Here is a 17,678-nt window from a genome sequence, read left to right on the forward strand (position 1 = left end):
TTAGGTTGTATAACGTCCACTTCTAATACCACAAAGCAGAAACTGGGTAGAATGTACATTCTGCTTATGAATTGAAAGCTTCACAAGAAAAGGTGACAAGTTCATAGTAAATTGGACTTGGGAAGACAGCAAGGAGATTTCCATTGTTAACTCCACAGGGAGTATGAACCACTCTCACACGTATTTTTCAGTATCTAAATTTACAGTTTTAAAAAATCTCCTATGTGTATTACTGAAATAAATATTTTAGTACACGGTATTCTTATTCTGTATTATCAACTATGCCAGTCCTTTAAATTTCCAGCTATTGACAAACCACAAAATCTCCAAATTTTAAGGATGTTTTACCAAAGACTCTTCAAAACTCAGTTTCCAATACCTACAGTTATCCTGTGTTTACAAAGACCTAACTTTTCAAAGTCTCCTAAGAATCCATTCAAAGCAGGAAATTTCCTGGAACAACAAAAATTAAGCTGATAATATCTATCTGGCTAAAGTTTGCTGTGCTTAACTAAAACTAGTTAGAGCTTAACTAAAACTAGTTAAAGGAAACCAAAGCATCACTTCCCCTCCCTGACACCACCAAGAAACAGTTCCAAATGCAGAAGTGGGGGCTTCCCTGGTGGCGCAGTGGTTGAGAGTCTGCCTGCCAATGCAGGGGACGCGGGTTTGTGCCCCGGTCCGGGAAGATCCCACGTGCCGTGGAGCGGCTGGGCCCGTAAGCCATGGCCGCTGAGCCTGCGCATCCGGAGCCTGTGCTCCGCAACAGGAGATGCCACAACAGCGAGAGGCCCACGTACCGAAAAAAAAAAAAAAAAACCCACAAATGCATAAGTGTGAGTGCACAAAAAGACACATGCAGAGATGTATATGGGCCCTGATGGAGCGCCAAAAGGCTGCCTCCATTTTTAAGCTACCTTGTACATAAACCTACATAAATTCCATTACTCCTCCATTTTACCAGAGTCCAAGAGTGACCCAAGTTCATGACTTCTGTTTTCTCCCTTTCTCTTCTCTAAGTATTCAGTCAAGATCATGTTTCTCTTCACCTAAACTTTTTTTTTAATTTATAGTCTTTTTCTGCCAGATATATATGCCAATACCACATGAAATAGGGGATATTCCAGTTCAGTAGATGTATTTCTACAGGCAAAATCATTGAATGACCAGTCCCTTAAAAGAATATTACAGAAATCATCCAATAAACTCTTGTAAACGAACTGTAAACCTTGAACCAATTAGAGAAGCAGGAAGGACACCTACCGCTCCGTGTCTCATCATATGGGTAATTAGCCACAAGGTCTCCTCCATGAAGATTGGCCGAAAGCACAAAAGGAATATCCATAATCCAATGAATGACAGCCTTGGTCTCAGGAGCAAGCTGTATTAAAGATTAGAGATTAAAAGGATTCTAAATGTGGCAGTCATTAGTGGGATCACTTGACAGAAAAGACATAGAAAAGGTAAAAACAACAACAAGAACCAAAAACAACTGAAAGCTGGTCATATTCCAAGCACTCTGTGATTGTTTTCATAGAAAGAAAGGAGCAGCATTCCCCATCTCTATCTTTCTCAAAATTATAAAAAATATTTCAATTTCCTTGAAAGTTCTACTTAAAAGCTGCCAGCTTTTCTTTCTTTGTAACGTGAAAAACAGCATACAAATCACTTACAAATTTGGGCACAACTCCATCTGATCTTTGTTAATAATAATTAAGGATAAGACAAGGAGTAAAGAAAATAGCTGAGCCGCAGAACAGGGTTCTTTCTCTGTGGTGGTGCAACTGAAGAAACATGGTTGATTTTCCTTCCAATTTTTGCTTACTATTTTTCCAATTCCCTTCAACTACTTTAAATATTTTTCCTAAGAAAAACATTAAATTGGGTCTCTTCCAGATTTCACCATCAAATAGTTTACTTTGGGATGATCACCTCAAATTTTAAAACAAAGGCAAAAGTTTCAAGAATTCATGTTGTCTTTTGAATGATTCACAGCCCCTCATACCTTGGAAGCAAAACAAAGGAGGAACGAAATGTATACCAAAGAATTAAACTGAGCCAAAAGCTTGATACTTTTATGTGATGAGTTTTTAATAGCAACTAGGAAGACTCTCAAACTACCAAGTACCTCTCTGATTTAAAAAAAAGAAAGCTTTTTACTGGAGATGTGATTCATATTGTTCTTTGGGACAGAATAACTAAAAGCATCAGTAGGTTTTGATGGTTATAATTAGATCTTGTATTTGTATGTCTCCGTTCAGTTTATGAATAGCTCTCACATACACTATTTTATTGAGCTTCACAACACCCCCATTTGATAGGGTATATACATCCCCATTTTGCAGGGGAGAATCTGAGAGTTGGGAGTGTTAATGATGTGTCCAAGTTCAGACATTTAAGATTCAAACCCAGTATATAAACTATAAAGCCCACATTATTTTCAGTATGTCAGCTTTAATGTATCAAAACTATCCTATTTTTCATGTAGGCTACGCCTAATTGTGGAAAAGTGTGATTGTGATTTAGAATAGGACATTGTCTTTATTATTTGTTTGGTTTATCTTATTCTCACTATAAAAAAATATGTTCATTGTAAAAAATGTAGAGGAGATAAACACAAAGGAAATTAATATCATTTATATACCATTTTGTATGCCACCTATTTTGCTCAACAGATAACACTTTTTCATGTCACTGAATTATTATTTTAATGGCTGAGTAGTATCCAACATATGGACATATTCTTAAACATGGAACAAATAACAGCTAATACTTATTAAACATTTTCTGTGTGACACACTGAATTTTCACATCCACCCTATGAGATAGGGACTGCACATACCCCCATTTTACTGATGCGTAAAGTGAGACACAGAGAAGTCGGGGAATAGCGTGAGGCCACCTCATTGGGAGTAGTAGGACTGGACTCAAACCCAGCAGTATGGCTCAGAGCTACTACACGAGCACTAGGGACCTCCACTTGGTGGAAGAGGAGGAGAAAATAGGAAGATGTTGGTCAAAGGGTACAAACTTTCAGTTACAGAACGAATTAGCTCTGGGAATCTAATGTATCCCCAGATGACTTAATAATACTGTATTGTGTACTTGAAATTTTCTAAGAGAGTAGGTCACAAGCGTTCTCAACACAAAAGAAAAAAGATAACTATGGGAGGTGATGGATGTGTTAATTAGCTTGATTGTGGTGACCATTTCACAGCATATACATATATCAAATCATCACACTGTACATCTTAAATCTATACAATTTTTATGTGTCAATTATACTTCAATAAAGCTGTGGGGGGTGGATCGCCAATTGCTGGGTATTGACTTGTTTACTATGAAAAAAAAGTGCTGTGAACACACTTGTAGCTGCACTCTTTGTGCAGATCCACATTTTTTTAAGGGAAATTTCCCTAGAAATGGAAAGAATTGACCAAAAACTAAGCACATTTAGAAAAAAAATTTTAAATGTATTCCAGACTGCACCCCTGAAAGATACAACAATATACCCAGCAACACTATAATAAACCTGTCATTTGTAGTTACTCTTACCAACATGGGATATATGTTTTTTAAGTCTATCACTTTGATACATGACAAATAGAATTTTTTTAATTTTCATTCTTTGATTAATAAAACTAGATCAGTTTTTTATATGTTTAGTGACCATTTAGGTTTATTCTTTGGTGACATGTTTATACATGGTTTAACTGATTTTTCTATTGAAATGCATATTTTCTTATTAATTTGCAAGAGTTGTTTATTTATTAAAAACATTAACCCTCTATCTACTACATATTATAGATATTTTCCAAGTTTCTTATTTGCCTTTCAAATTTAATAATAATAATAATTAAAATATAAAACATTAAGATATTTATGTTGTCAAATCTACTGATCTTTTTTCATGGTCTTGTCCTTTGCTTTTATATTTTATTCCTTTATTCAAAAACTATTAAGCGGCCACCATATGCCAATTTTCTATACTGGGATTTAGAAAGTTCTATCCCACTCCAAAAATGACAAATTTACCAAAGTTTTCTTTTACTAGGTTCATACTTTTTATATTTAAGTCATAATACATCTAGATTTTATTTTGATCTATGCTAATATTTGTGAGATGGATTTGTCTCAATTCCATTTATTGAATAATCTATTCTTTCCATAATAATCTGAAACACTCCCTTTTCGTAAACTAAATTCTTATATACACTTAAATTTGTTTCTAAAGTTTAAATTAATTTAAATCAAATCCAGTTTAAATTTTAATTTAAATCAACTTTAAAATAACTAATATAGGACAATTTAATCAAAAAATCTATAACATTTATGCTTTTTTGCAACGAATTTACTGTTTATTAGGCTCGATTGCTCAAGAATGGCATTAATATTATATGATATGGGTTTGTCACACATTCTTCTATAATATTCTGTTCAGAAGTTTTTCTTTTACTGCTGAATTTCTTGTCAGTCCTCTTGTTTGTACATCTGCCCCATCTTCCCTGTTTATTCAAAACCCAGTGATTGGCTCTGACAAATATTTCACTGAGTTCAGACGAGACAGAAATCTCTGTGGTTTGGAAAATCACTAAGGATTTCAGGAAGGAGGTGGAACTTCACAATGTCTCGGGGGAAAAATAAGGTAGATTTGGATAGAGAAGCAAGCAAATACTCCCTGGAGTGAAGGATAGGTTTGAATGTGAGCTCAGGAGGCAACACCATTCTGCGGCAGACTGTACTCTTGTATTTATTATTCACCTGAAAAGGTTCAAAATGGCATGTTTCCATATATTTATATGTTGATTCATGTGTAAGAAATAATTTTGAAGGACACATACCAAAATGTTAATGGTGGTCATTTAAGAATGCTGGGTAATGGGTTATTTTTCTGCTTATTTATATTTGCTTTATCTTTTTGTTTATAATAAAATATTAATTTTTTAATAAAAAAGTTTTTAAAGAAAATGTTTTTTGAAGCAAATTTAAAGATACAGTCCTGAAATGACACACGCCACAACATAAATGATCCTTGAAAACATGCTCAGTGAAACAAGCCAGGCACAAAAGACCACATATTATATGATTCCACTCATATGAAGTGGCCAGAACAAGGAAGTCCATAGAAACAGAAAGCAGATTAGTGGTTTAAGGCTGGAGTGGGGGTGGAGGGATAGTGGGGTGATAGCTAAAGGGTATGGGGTTTCTTTCTGAGATGATAAAAATATTCCTAAACTGTGTGGTATTGGTTGCTCATTACCTGTGAATGTACTAAAAACCACTGAATTGTACACTTCACATGGGTGAGTTGTATGGTATGTAAATCATATCTCAACAAAGCTGTTTTTTTAAAAGAGAAAAAGAAAAAAAAAGATACAGTCCTGAATACACAAAGTCGTATGTGGCTATTAGGTTTAGCCTACTGTTAGTTCCTATACATACACTATTGCTAACATTCATGTTACTAGATGTTCAAAAGCAAGCAAGCAAACTCCACAATTTGATAAGTTGAACTCATTTCTCTTTGACTATTAATAGAGTCTTTTAGGCTGACTAAATGCTGAAATCTCCTGGGTATTGTAATCACATATTTAACTAATCCATAGAGAAGGCTTTGGAGCACCTCTTAGATGGAGCCCTTAACAGAATCCAGAGCCAATTATGACCTATCTTTAAAACTTCCATTTAAAGTACTGTAAATATGGGCTTCCCTGGTGGCACAATGGTTGAGAGTCTGCCTGCCAATGCAGGGGACACGGGTTCGTGCCCCAGTCCAAGAAGATCCCACATGCCGTAGAGCAGCTGGGCCCGTGAACCATGGCCGCTGAGCCTGCGTGTCCAGAGCCTGTGCTCCGCAACGGGAGAGGCCACAACAGTGAGAGGCCCGCGTACAGCAAAAAAAAAAAAACTACATAAAGACTGTAAATATAACTCAAATGTTATGCTCTATAAGTAGATGGCTTTGGCTCTTAAAATATATCAAAGCTATATTTATTCCATTTTCTTCACCACTCTAACCATTAAAGACAAGTATTTAATATAGTTATTTGATTAAATCACTCTGTTTCCATGGAGTCCAAGCCAAGGCTCATGTACCGAGCCCAGATAATAGTGGAAGTGACCAGGCTGAAGAGCTTGAGAGCAGATGAGAAATGACTTAGCAGGAAGAACTCCGGGGAGCAGGAGAGACCTTGTATTCAGAGAGGTTCGGAAGAGCAAGGAGAGCCTCTGGAGGACTTGGTAAAATGTAAGTTCCTCTCTATCCCTCATTCCCATAGCATATACACCCCAGGCTTCTTGATTCAGCAATCACAGGAATCTACAGTTTTTAAAATTGACGTACAGTTGATGTGCAATATTACATAAGTTTCAGTGTACAACATAGTGATTCACAATTTTTAAAGGTTATACTCCATTTGTAGCTATTATAAAATATTGGCTATATTGCCTGTGCTGTACAATATATCCTTGTAGTTTACTTATTTATACATAGTAGTTTACCTCTTAATCCACGACCCTTATCTTGCCCCTCCCCCTTCCCTGTAACCACCAGTTTGTTCTCTATATCTGTGAGTCTGCTTCTTTTTTGTTATATTCACTAGCCTGTTCTTTTTTTAGATTTCACCTATAAGTGATATCATACAGTATTTATCTTTCTCTTGTCTGACTTATTTCACTTAGCCTAATGCCCTCCAAGTCTATCCATGTTGTTGCAAACGGCAAAATTTCATTCTCTTTTATGGCTGAGTAATATTCCACTTATATATGTACCACATCTTCTTTATTCATTCCTCTGTTGATGGACACTTAGGTTGCTTCCATATCTTGGCTGTTGTAAATAAGGAATCTGTATATTTAACCCCTGATTCCTACAACCATAGAGATTTTAAAACCACTCTAAGGAAACAGGGAACAGATTGGTGGGTGCCAGAGGCAGGAGGCTGGGGGTGGATGAAATAGGTGGGGAGTCAAAAGTACAGACATCCAGTTAAACAATAAATAAGTCCTAGGTATGCCATGTACAGCATAGAGTAGATAGTTAATAATACCGTACTGTATATTTGAAAGTTGCTAAGAGAGAAGATCTTACAAGTTCTCCCCGCAAGAAAAAAAATGTGTAACTGTGTATGGTGATGGATGTTAACTAGATTTATTATGGTGATCATTTCACAATATATAAAATATCAAATCATTATGTTGTACACCTCAAATTAAATAATGCTATAAATTATATCTCAGTAAATACACACACACACACACACACACACACACATACCTACATACACACACACCACTACAAGGCCAAGAAGGCAAAGTGAGAAAGGGGTGATGTGTAATAACATTAATGAAATATCTACTATGTATCTTGTACTGGGCTGGGTCCAAACACTATCTGTGTCTAATTGACAAAGATGGAAAAAGGAGATGAGCCAGACATGGGCAATATCATCCCGTGATTTAAGCAGGTTTACTGAAGATTTAGTAAAATGTAAACAAATCTTACTTCTGTTCCAGAAAAGAGACTAAAATTTAACTTCTATGCATTTTTTTAATTTTACCTTTACCCAGAAAAAGTATTGACATTGAGACTACTTAAAATAAAAGCTCTAATTTCTTAAAAGTGCCTTGAACAAGCATCATTTTTAAAAAGTATTGCTTAAACTAGAAATATGAAAACATCTAATATAAATATTATACAAGTCCCATTGAGAAAGAGGAAGGCAGTGCTGGCTGAAAATGAAGGTACTTACATGAAGGCTGCTAATCTCATATCCTGTCAACGTGAGTTTATTTCACAATTCTTCTATGATAGGTGACAGGAATTCTTTCTCTCATTTCTTAGTTTTAACAGACAGCATGGGCAAGGGGGAAGGTTTGGGCTGATACCCACACTGGGCTTCCAGAACAGTTTTTCATTTCAGTCTTAGGCCTCACAGGTCATCACACAAGACTACCCTCGTTTCCCCTCTAATTACCCCTGCCCTTTGCTTTTCCAGCTCTCCCTTCTCCAGGGAAAGATGGTTTAGGGGCTGAGAAACTGCAAATCTGTGACTCAGAAACAGGAGTGTTGGGGCTTCCCTGGTGGCACAGTGGTTGAGAATCTGCCTGCCAATGCAGGGGACACGGATTCGAGCCCTGGTCTGGGAAGATCCCACGTGCCGTGGAGCAACTAGGCCCGTGAGCCACAACTACTGAGCCTGCGCATCTGGAGCCTGTGCTCTGCAACAAGAGAGGCCATGACAGTGAGAGGCCCACGCACTGCGATGAAGAGTGGCCCCCGCTCGCCGCAGCTAGAGAAAGCCCTCGCACAGAAACGAAGACGCAACACAGCCAAAGATAAATTAATTAATTAATTAATTTTAAAAAAATAAGAAACAGGAGTGTTTAAGTGAGTCACTTATCAAGTTCTGCCAAAATCCTCAGCCCCTGGCAGCCCTTTTCACAGACCAGTCCCCACTTATAGGCTCAGTCCAGGTTTCTGGGATGAACTTTAAATACAGGCAGGAGAATTTGAAGAATTTTAGACCAATAAGCTGAGACTCCCTCTCTCCTGGATCCTCTACACAGTGTCCCAGCCACGTGCTGAGTGCGTGTCTGGAACTCCAGCAGCTGGTGTTGCGATCTGCTTGCCAGGCTGGACTGCACTCATTCATAATAGGCTTCAAGCCTACTATGAGTCAGACTCAAATAGGAATTCTAATTCCTGTAATCAAGGGACTGAAATCTAGAATCAAAGAAAAACAGCTGTGTAAACAAATAATAATATAACATCTATAAACTTCTATACAACTATAAGCACCAGACTGGAAATATATATAAAGAACATAAAGGCAGGCTCAACAGGATCTGTCTGGAGGAGGAGAGGAAGGCTTCACAGAGGAGGTGACATGGAAGGAAAGGGAAGAGCACTGTGAACATAAAGTTAGTAGAAGACAGTATGCTTAGGGAGTACATGGCATATCAAAGCCAGATTAAAGAGTGGCTGAGCTGGCAGCTGCCAGCAGCCAAGGGAAATTTGAATGGCCCTGGAACTGTAATAAAATGGAGACACCGTCTTTTCCAAGCTCTCACTTAGGAAAAATACTAGAAGAAGCTGATAAGCCAGAGTTGAATTGCCTGGAAAGACACAAGACGCAGTGGGGGCTGCCCCCAGCAGTCCTTGCCATTCCTCTGTGATGGGCTCGCCTCCCCTCTGTGGAACTGAAAATAGTGTTCAAACCCAGTGTTTAGTGGGTGTGTGCATCCATCTGACCTTGTGGTCCATAACAGAGCACTGAGCAATGACGCTGACACAGCAGTAACAATTCCAGGTCCTGGCCTCCAGCACTTCACATGTACTGGCTCATCCAATCCTCATAACCTCACTATGGGCTGGATGCTACTGTCACGTCCACACTTCGGATGAAGGGGAGGAAGCACACAGAGGTTACAGAACTTTTCAAAACTCACACAGCAAGGACAGAACCAGAATTTGAAGCAAAGTGGCTGCCTCCAGAGCCTCCACACTAAACTATCACACTATTCTGACATTTTGAGTCTTTTCCTTTATCCTCTGGGCGGTGGAGACCCGGCAAGGTTAGGGTTTTTCAGCAATAGAGCAATACTTTGTGTATGAAGATCAATCTGGAGGAATTTGAGAAGACTGAATGGAGCTGGGAGAGGCTGAACCCCAAACAGGAATGGGGGCTCCCTTCCTCGTCAGAGCAAACCACAGGGCCTGAGTTGGCAGAGGAAGGAGAGGCTGAAAGGTGTCAGGAGGCCAAATCGCCAAGATCTGGTTATATGGGTGTTGAGTGGTGACAGAGACGGAAAAATCAAGGCTTTGACGATCAAGTAAATGAGAGAATAGTGTTTTCTTAGGGAATGATTTATTTCTGGTCATGCTGAGCTTGAGGCCCCAGGTGTCACCAGATAAAGGGACTCAGTGAGCAGGCAAAAGAGATCTGGGAGAATTTGTATAATGGACAACACTGAAGGTCCAGGAGAGGATGGAAACCCAAGGAGAGACAGGAGGGTAGCAGATGGGACCCTGAAGGCCAGCGTTCAGGCCAAGGCAGAAGAAGCAGGGAAAGAAACTGAGGAGTGGTTTGAAAGGTACTAGAAGAGGTAGGAGGAAGTGCAGTTGTGCAAGGCAGAAGAGGAGAAAGTTCTGGAAAATAAGGAAAAGTTCAACAAGGTGGAATGCTGTAGGAGTTGCTAATCAGATGTGCTGATAAAGGGCCTCTAAAGAGGCCAAAAAGACTTTCTAGACAACTGGGTTCTCCCTCCTACCCCTGTCCCTGCCTCCCACTCCCTAAACCCCTGACCACTTCTAGGGGCAGGACTAGTTTCCAGGCCCCAGGCGTCCCAGCCTTGACTTTCACAGCCATAGTGAACTATCCCATACAAGCTTTCACAACACTCCTGTGTCCTTCATTGTGATGAAGATAATAGACATCTTTCCTTAGGCTGGAGGACAGAACCCAGGAAAACCATACATGTTCTTTACCTTTGTGTTTTGATCCACAATTTTCTTCAGATTTTTCAACAGATGATTATTTGGACCACCTTCTTTCTCATTAACATAAACTATTCTGTCCAGGTCAGGAAAGTTCCGGTTCAGATCTATTCCCTGGGCATTGCTTCGACCCACGAACCAGTCCTTCAGCTCACCAGGCTGAAAAAAAAAAAAAAATCAGAGGAAAATAATCAGTTATTTATTATTATTGTTACCATCTATTTAAGGTCTTCATTAATGGTTTTTAAAATAATTTATTAAGATTATTCATTTCAACAATATCCTCCTACAATGGCATTTTCACTATCTTACTGATATACACATGAAAGTATCAGGTTTAAAGTATATATTATGGATATTTTGAAAATATTCTCAACGAACAATATTTTAAATGTCAATAATAATTTTATTTAAAAGATATTCAACATCAAACTGCAAAAAAAGTCCATGTGTGTTAGTAGTAGATGGCATGCCATCTCACAGCATGCCACTCTGTACTTGGTTTAAGTAAAATACTCACTGCCTCTGAAAACCACAGCAACTACTTCTAAATATTCAAAAGAATAAATTACTAAAGAAGGTTAGATGCTTAAAATGAGTTTAACATGAATTGTTTACATATTAATAATATACCTCTCTCTTACTGTCTTCATGAAAATATATGAGCTCTAGAACTTTTGTTTCAACTTTGTAAGTTGAAAATTTTTTGTTCAATTTGAAACCTTTCATTTCACTAATGATATAATCTGGAAATTTAATAAATTTCCAGAATATTCAGTTATATTCCATAATGTAGACTTTCTTGTTTTACTGTTAAATTTTACAAGATCTCTAATATAGAGATAATGCCCATATTCTTAAAGTCATGTAAACTCAGATACCTTAGACTGTGAGGAATCAAAACCTATAAGACAGAAAATAGCAATGACAGCTTTTTGTCTATCCTGTCTTACAGTTCTGAATGTCACCTTAAAATAGTCAATAATTTAATTCTCTATGTTACTAGAATTTTTCTCTCATAACTTTAGAAATTATATCAATATTATACTTACAGAAATTCACTGTCTGGTCACTTGATCTTTTATTTTTAAGGTACGAAACAACTTCTTAATTATAGATTAACATAATATATGCTTTAATATGTTAATATGGTATTTTCTTTATCAGGTCGCTTGATCTTTTATTTTTAAGGTACAAAACAACTTCTTAACTATAGATTAACATACTAAATATATGCTTTAATATGTTCCCGTAAAATAAGAAAATTATTTCAAACTCTAGAAAATAAAATGTCCTCCATCCCTGTCTAAACAAAAAGGGAGCACACTTAACTGTGAAAACATAATTACTTCCCAGCTTCTCTAACAGTTAAAATGTATTAAATTAATTTTGATTTGTAGATAGGAGGGTTTTGTTTTGATTTGTTTGTTTGTTTTTACTTTACACATCACATATAGATAAGGATTAAACATCAGTGAAACATTGGCCAAAAATCCTCATTCCTTGATTTCAGTAGAGGGCGCTATGATATCGCCTCATTCAGAGACAGCAATGGCCTCACTCTTCAATACATGGCAGTAGATAGTTTTCAAACTTCTAGATTTTTAGGAAGAAATTTACCTAGTCACACACATGAATGAATAAATATGATTCATTTAACAACGAAAACAAAACATTAATTTAATATTGACTAACAAAATTTCTCATTCGCAATCTCTGCTGAAGAAACCCTCGCCCACCATCTCTTACCTTCTGCACTTTTTCCTTACCAGCAAATTAAACACCATATCACTTATACCCGCCCCTGCACTATCTGTAAGCTTCATGTGAGCGTATATTCCTTATATGTGAGCATATATGTACAAACCATAAAAAAAAAGCAAGCATGCCCTGTTGTGAGCTGGCCCACACCCACCTGAGATGCTGCCTTCTCAAAGCCATCAGGGTTGAGGGAGGGCATGATGTGGATCCGGGTGTTGTGGATCAGCTGGACGATTGTCTCATTCCCCTTTTGGTATTCGTTGCACAGGTACTGGGCCAGGAAAACCAGCAGTTCCCGTCCAACAGCCTCATTGCCATGCATATTCCCAATGTATTTAAATTCAGGCTCACCTAAAAGCGCAAAAATAGATAGTATGGAGACTTTTTCTATCGCACCAAAGAGAAGGCAAATGACATATAGTGTAAAAAGTATTGTATAGTTACCAATTTATTACACACAGCTGATAACTTCTTTGCCCTCCACAGTTGATGCCTAAGAAATCTGCACTAAAAATAAAGTACTCCAAATGCCCCTCTGTCCTTCTAGTTCTCTCTCCCCAGCTTCCCACTTGTTATACAGTGAATTATGCCCCCCAAAATCATAGGTTGAAGCCCTAAGTACCAATGTGACTGTATTTGGAGATAAGACCTTTAAGGAGGTAATTAAGGTTAAATGAGGTCATAATCCAGAAGGATTGTTGTCCTTATAAGAGGAAGAGACACCAAAGATTCTGTCTCTCTCTCTCCACATACATGAATAAAAGGCCATATGAGGACGCCTCAGGCAGGCAGCTGCCTGCAAGTCAGGAAGAGAGGCCTCATCAGAAACTAACACTGCAGGTGCCTTGACCTTGGACTTCCAGCTTCCAGAACTGTGAGAAAATAAGTGTCTGTTGTGGTATTTTGTTATGGCAGCCCGAGCAGACAAATATACACCCCCCCCCAATAACTAATAATAGTACATCATGTGCATCCTACCATTAAAGTGAACTTTCATGTTTTCTTATTTAGTCCCCACCAAACAGCTAAAAATAGGTATTATTACCCATCTGTATTTTAAGGTGAGCAAACTAAAGTTCAGACTGCTTGAGAGGCCTGACTTCAGTTACACAGCCAATGAACCCAGGATTCAAATGCTGGTCTTCTCATTTAGTTAAAAATCTACTTTTTTTTCATTCTTTTTTAAACCATAGTGACTAAAAGCATTAACTTCTAGAGCCAGACTGGGTAGTTTCAAATCCTGGCACCAATTCTTACTGGCTGGCCTCAAGGAGTTACTTCAGCTTTCTGTGGCTCTGTTTCCCCATTTATAAATGAGATCCTAGATTCTACCTCATAAGGTTATTATAAAGTTAAATAATGAGTGTCAGTGCTTAGAACAGTGCCTGGCAAAAAACAGTGCTATGTGTTTGCTATTTTTTTAAATATTATTATCATTACATCACATTGTCTTGTCATTGTAAGGTGCTTTACCATACATAATCTAGTTTTCTCTTTATAACAGCCCACTAAAATACAGGAGACAGATAGTTTTATTATCATTATTGTAGAAATGCAGCCAAAGAGGATATTTTGCTGAAGGCCCCAGAATTCAAGCATAAATCATGCTGCCTATCCCACTGCATTTTAGGAGGAGTAATAAAATTGCAGAGCATGGCAGCAAAATAATCTTTTTTTTTAATTTACAGAGACGTTTAATTAGCTTTATTTACAGAGCAGAGATTATTTTGTCTCCAATGGTGCCTAGATAACATCTTTAGGCAAGAATGCCAGTTTAAAAGAAATCTATGCAGAATCCTAAAAATAGCAGACGTTGACGCTCCTCAAGAAGGGTCAAGCTTGACTCTATCAGCAGCTCTATGTCTCAGTTACTCAGAAGCAATTCTGTTGCAGTCTCTACATCCCAAGATTTTGAAGACAAGGCCACTATTACTGCATTCCTATCAAAGCCCATAGCACATAGGTTTTCTATTTTTTTGGTGTATTCTGGACTAGAAACTGGTGCTCCAGCATACACATGTGCCCCAAGTCGAGCTGTCTGTTTGAACATTTCGGGATTTTGTTTGTACTGATTTGCTACTACTGCATCTTGTGGATCTTCTGGTTCTGCAGCTGCCAGTAGTGCTTCTAATGACAATAATACCGTGCGGAGAGTCATTGCTGCTGCCCATTGATCTTTCAGGATATCCAAACAAATAGCCCCTGTGATGGAACTAACATTAGGATGCCATATTTTAGTGATAAACCGGACCTTAGGGGGATTAAATGGATATGTTTCTGGTATTTTAATCTCTAGTTGATATCTTCCTCCTTCATATGGTGTGTCTGGAGGTCCTGCTATTTCTCCTCTTAATTCTGTAAAATTCTCATCTACAAGATCTACTTTAGTTTGATTTTTGCTCGTCTCCTCGCTCTTCAGCACCTCCTTGAACTCCGGCTTGATTCGCTGCACCGCGATGTTGGCCATGTCTCCGCCCGCAGCTGATTCGTGCCCGCCTCCTCCGCCGCCACCTCTTCCTCCACCGCCTCCTCCCTCGGCGATTCACACCCGAGCACACGAACGCTGCCAATACCACCCCTGCCGCCGCGCTCTCCTAAGTGTGCAATCACCTCCGCACCCGGCCCCCAAAATCCAAAATAATCTTAATTAATCCTATTGTTCTGCTCCTTTCTGCTTCATCCATCCAAAAGACCCAATTTCTGCAGTGAACAAGATCCTCCCATTTACAAAATCACTAGGACTGCCCACCCCTGGTTAAAAAAAAGAAGTTGGAATTATCCTTCTCTTAGAAATATGTTACCTAAATATTCTTTGCATGAGATTTCTGGGTGTGTGATTTGAGTGACCGCCAGCTGCAGAAATCTTGTCCTGTGTGACCTCTCAGCCTGAGCTGAAGCTAATCTTAATCTAAGGATCAGGTGGGAGCAGGGTCAGGGCTGTATTTATATGTCCCTCATTTTTCACTTAGAGGGAAAGAAAGCCTCACTTAAACCACCTCCAGAGACACACGCCAAAGGTATGCATGTGGGAAGAGATGTTTTCTTTGCTTCTGATTTCAAGTCATAATAATCTTCCTCCTTTCTGTCAAACTCACCCCTTCAGTGTGTGTGTTAGTGGGATTGAGGCACAGGGGACACTGCACCAGTCCACTATGGAAGAAAGCAAGAGACCAGGAAGCCAGTGGGGTCTCAGAAGCCTGCCTCCCAAAGTTATTAGAGAAGATTGCAGTGTTGGAGGCTTTCTGGTCCTGCTGCTTTACCCCAACACAACTTTGGAGCTTTCGTCACTCAAAAGAGCTTGGCCCACAACTCATAATGAGTACGTGAGCACATTGAAATTTCCTATTATTCCTCTGGATTGAAAAACTAAAATTCTTTAATCACTTGAAGGAGGAATAGCAAACTCATAGTCACGCAGCTAAACTTAGCATCCCAGTGTTTTGTTTGGCTATCAGAGACTATCTTGTGTTTGAATTTGAATGTTTGGGATAGAGCGTGCTTTTTCCAGTCTGCCACAGGCCGTACCACTCCATATCACTGCTTTATTTATTTATGTTTCCAGAGTCAGAAAATTTCCAATGTGGTTTTGCTTCCTGCTCTGTAGGAAGTCTCAGGAACCAATCTCCCCAATATGTCTATTATATTTGTAAGGAGGTAGTAATGACACTACAACTGCTTTAGGTTGACATAAAGATAGACTCTAAAGGTCATTTTATAGAAGATATTAACGTGTGGAAATAAAGTACAAGGCATATATGAGTTAGCAAAAGAAAAGGAAAGTGTATTTTTATACACTTCCTCTGTCTTAAGGAACAAATTAGATCGCTAGATAATACTGTCACCAGAATACAGAAGGGCTGTGATCTTTTAAGGTGACTGACACGTCTTGTGAGTTGGGGAAGAGCCACAGTTTAAATACAGCCTTTGTTGAATGTATGCAAAGCCCAGTGTCAGACACTACAGGGACCCCGAAAACAAGTAAAGCAGCTTTCCTGAACTCAGGGAACACAGGGTCTGGAGGCGGGCGCTGACATGCGAGCAGTGTTTATGAGGGAGGCAACCATGCAGGAACTTTGGATCCACAACCAAACAGCTTCAAGACTCCAAAATGAAATGTTACCACCACCTCTCTGGCCTCTCTCTGGCCCTTTATCCTCCCAAAGCCAGAGCTACCTTTGCAAAACATAGTTCCCTCTACCTGAAAATCCATCAGCTAACTTCCCACTGGCCTTCACCATAAACACCAAAGTTCTCCATAGTGTTAGAACAGGCAGGTATCTAGGTGTGAGCAGAGAAAGGGGGGCAGGGGCCAGGTGGCAGGAAACCACGCCTCTTGTAAACAGTGCGGGTTCACGGGCAGATAAAGAAAAGCAGGAACTTCCAGACTGAAAGGAAACCACACATTTTGGGGTTATAAGTATCCTGGAAACAGACAAAGAAAGGTGGGAAAAGGCAAGAATCTCCAGTGTCTGAATGTAACCTGTTGCTCATTATGCTCTCATTACAGTAAAATTAACCTTGCAGATAAGAAATTCCCATCACGCACCAAAGCTATGACACTTCCAATCAAAGCTAAATAAGGACAGAAATCCCTCCTCCCCTTGGGAAGGTGAAGCTGGGATGAAAATCAGGGAAGACGACCCCCAAACCTCTCCTTCCCCAGTGAAATTCCACCCCTTCATTTGTATGGCCCTCATAACTGGCTTGCCAAAGAAACCCAGGGCAGCTCCTTACCTGTCTGCCCACTCTCCGAGAGCGTATTCTTACTTATATAAATTCTCACTTTACTTTCTTAACCTCCCTGTCTCCTTTCTGAATTCTTTCTGTGAGGAGACAAGAACCTTACTTTCACAAGAACAATAGGATCTCTAACCCCCAAGGGGCCTGGCCTGAGGACCTCTCATCTCCTGAGGCACCATCTCCTCTCCAGTCTTCCAGCCACACCTCCTTCAGCACAGGGCTCTTCTGTGATGCTGTCTACTCCTCACATATATTTTGCCCTCTCATCCCTCTGATCACGGATAACTATGGTTTCCTTAGAGTATCTTTCATCCAAGTCCAGTTCCTCTGTTATTTTTAATACCTCAGTTGGAAAATGTACATTAATCAGTGTGATTATGTGCTTAATCCCCATCCCACACTGTATGTAGTGAGATGGTGTCTATGTCAGCTCATGTGTGTATCACCTGTGCCTGGCATCTATGCAGTGAGAGCACAGATATATCAGTTAAATAAATTCATGACTAAATGAATAGAGGAATGGTCTTTTCCTAAATCCCATGTTCCCAGCAGCATAGCTGAGAGTAGAGCTTCCCCTTGAGATGTTCCTTTCTGGAACAGTGAAGGGAATAACTGAAGGGGGCCTGAGGCAGTGTCAGCGAGGCTGCGCCCTGAGTCCTCAGTGCTTGTTGCCCCATCC

At 39.2% G+C, this 17,678-nt stretch overlaps 2 protein-coding genes across 5 annotated transcripts in view; both read right to left on the reverse strand.

Annotated features, from left to right (window-relative positions):
• The window catches only part of CPE (carboxypeptidase E), a 110,424-nt gene that overhangs the window by 17,418 nt on the left and 75,328 nt on the right, over window positions 1–17,678 (reverse strand). The window contains exons 2-4 of the mRNA XM_065877397.1: window positions 12,414–12,610; window positions 10,490–10,657; window positions 1,264–1,381 (exon numbers count right to left, since the gene is read on the reverse strand). Coding sequence (XP_065733469.1) covers window positions 1,264–1,381; window positions 10,490–10,657; window positions 12,414–12,610 — 483 coding nt within the window. The remainder of the gene's footprint in view (window positions 1–1,263; window positions 1,382–10,489; window positions 10,658–12,413; window positions 12,611–17,678) is intronic.
• On the reverse strand, window positions 14,124–14,726 carry LOC136123491 (ubiquitin-conjugating enzyme E2 K-like). 4 transcript variants are annotated; one of them, XM_065877758.1, is made up of 2 exons: window positions 14,643–14,726; window positions 14,124–14,510 (listed from the first exon to the last, which is right to left on the reverse strand). In XM_065877758.1, the coding sequence occupies exons 1-2, from the start codon at window positions 14,724–14,726 to the stop codon at window positions 14,124–14,126; spliced, it is 471 nt and encodes a 156-aa protein (XP_065733830.1). The 4 variants fall into 4 exon arrangements, with proteins under 4 accessions (XP_065733830.1, XP_065733831.1, XP_065733829.1 ...); XM_065877759.1 differs by having other exon boundaries at window positions 14,124–14,327; window positions 14,511–14,726; XM_065877757.1 differs by having other exon boundaries at window positions 14,124–14,199; window positions 14,329–14,726.

Source organism: Phocoena phocoena, chromosome 5 (assembly GCF_963924675.1).
Source record: "Phocoena phocoena chromosome 5, mPhoPho1.1, whole genome shotgun sequence".
NCBI lineage: Eukaryota > Metazoa > Chordata > Mammalia > Artiodactyla > Phocoenidae > Phocoena > Phocoena phocoena.

Bases quoted from the DNA above. Each gene is read 5' to 3' on its own strand.
- LOC136123491 (XM_065877756.1), bottom strand. From the start codon at position 14,726: ATGGCCAACATCGCGGTGCAGCGAATCAAGCCGGAGTTCAAGGAGGTG.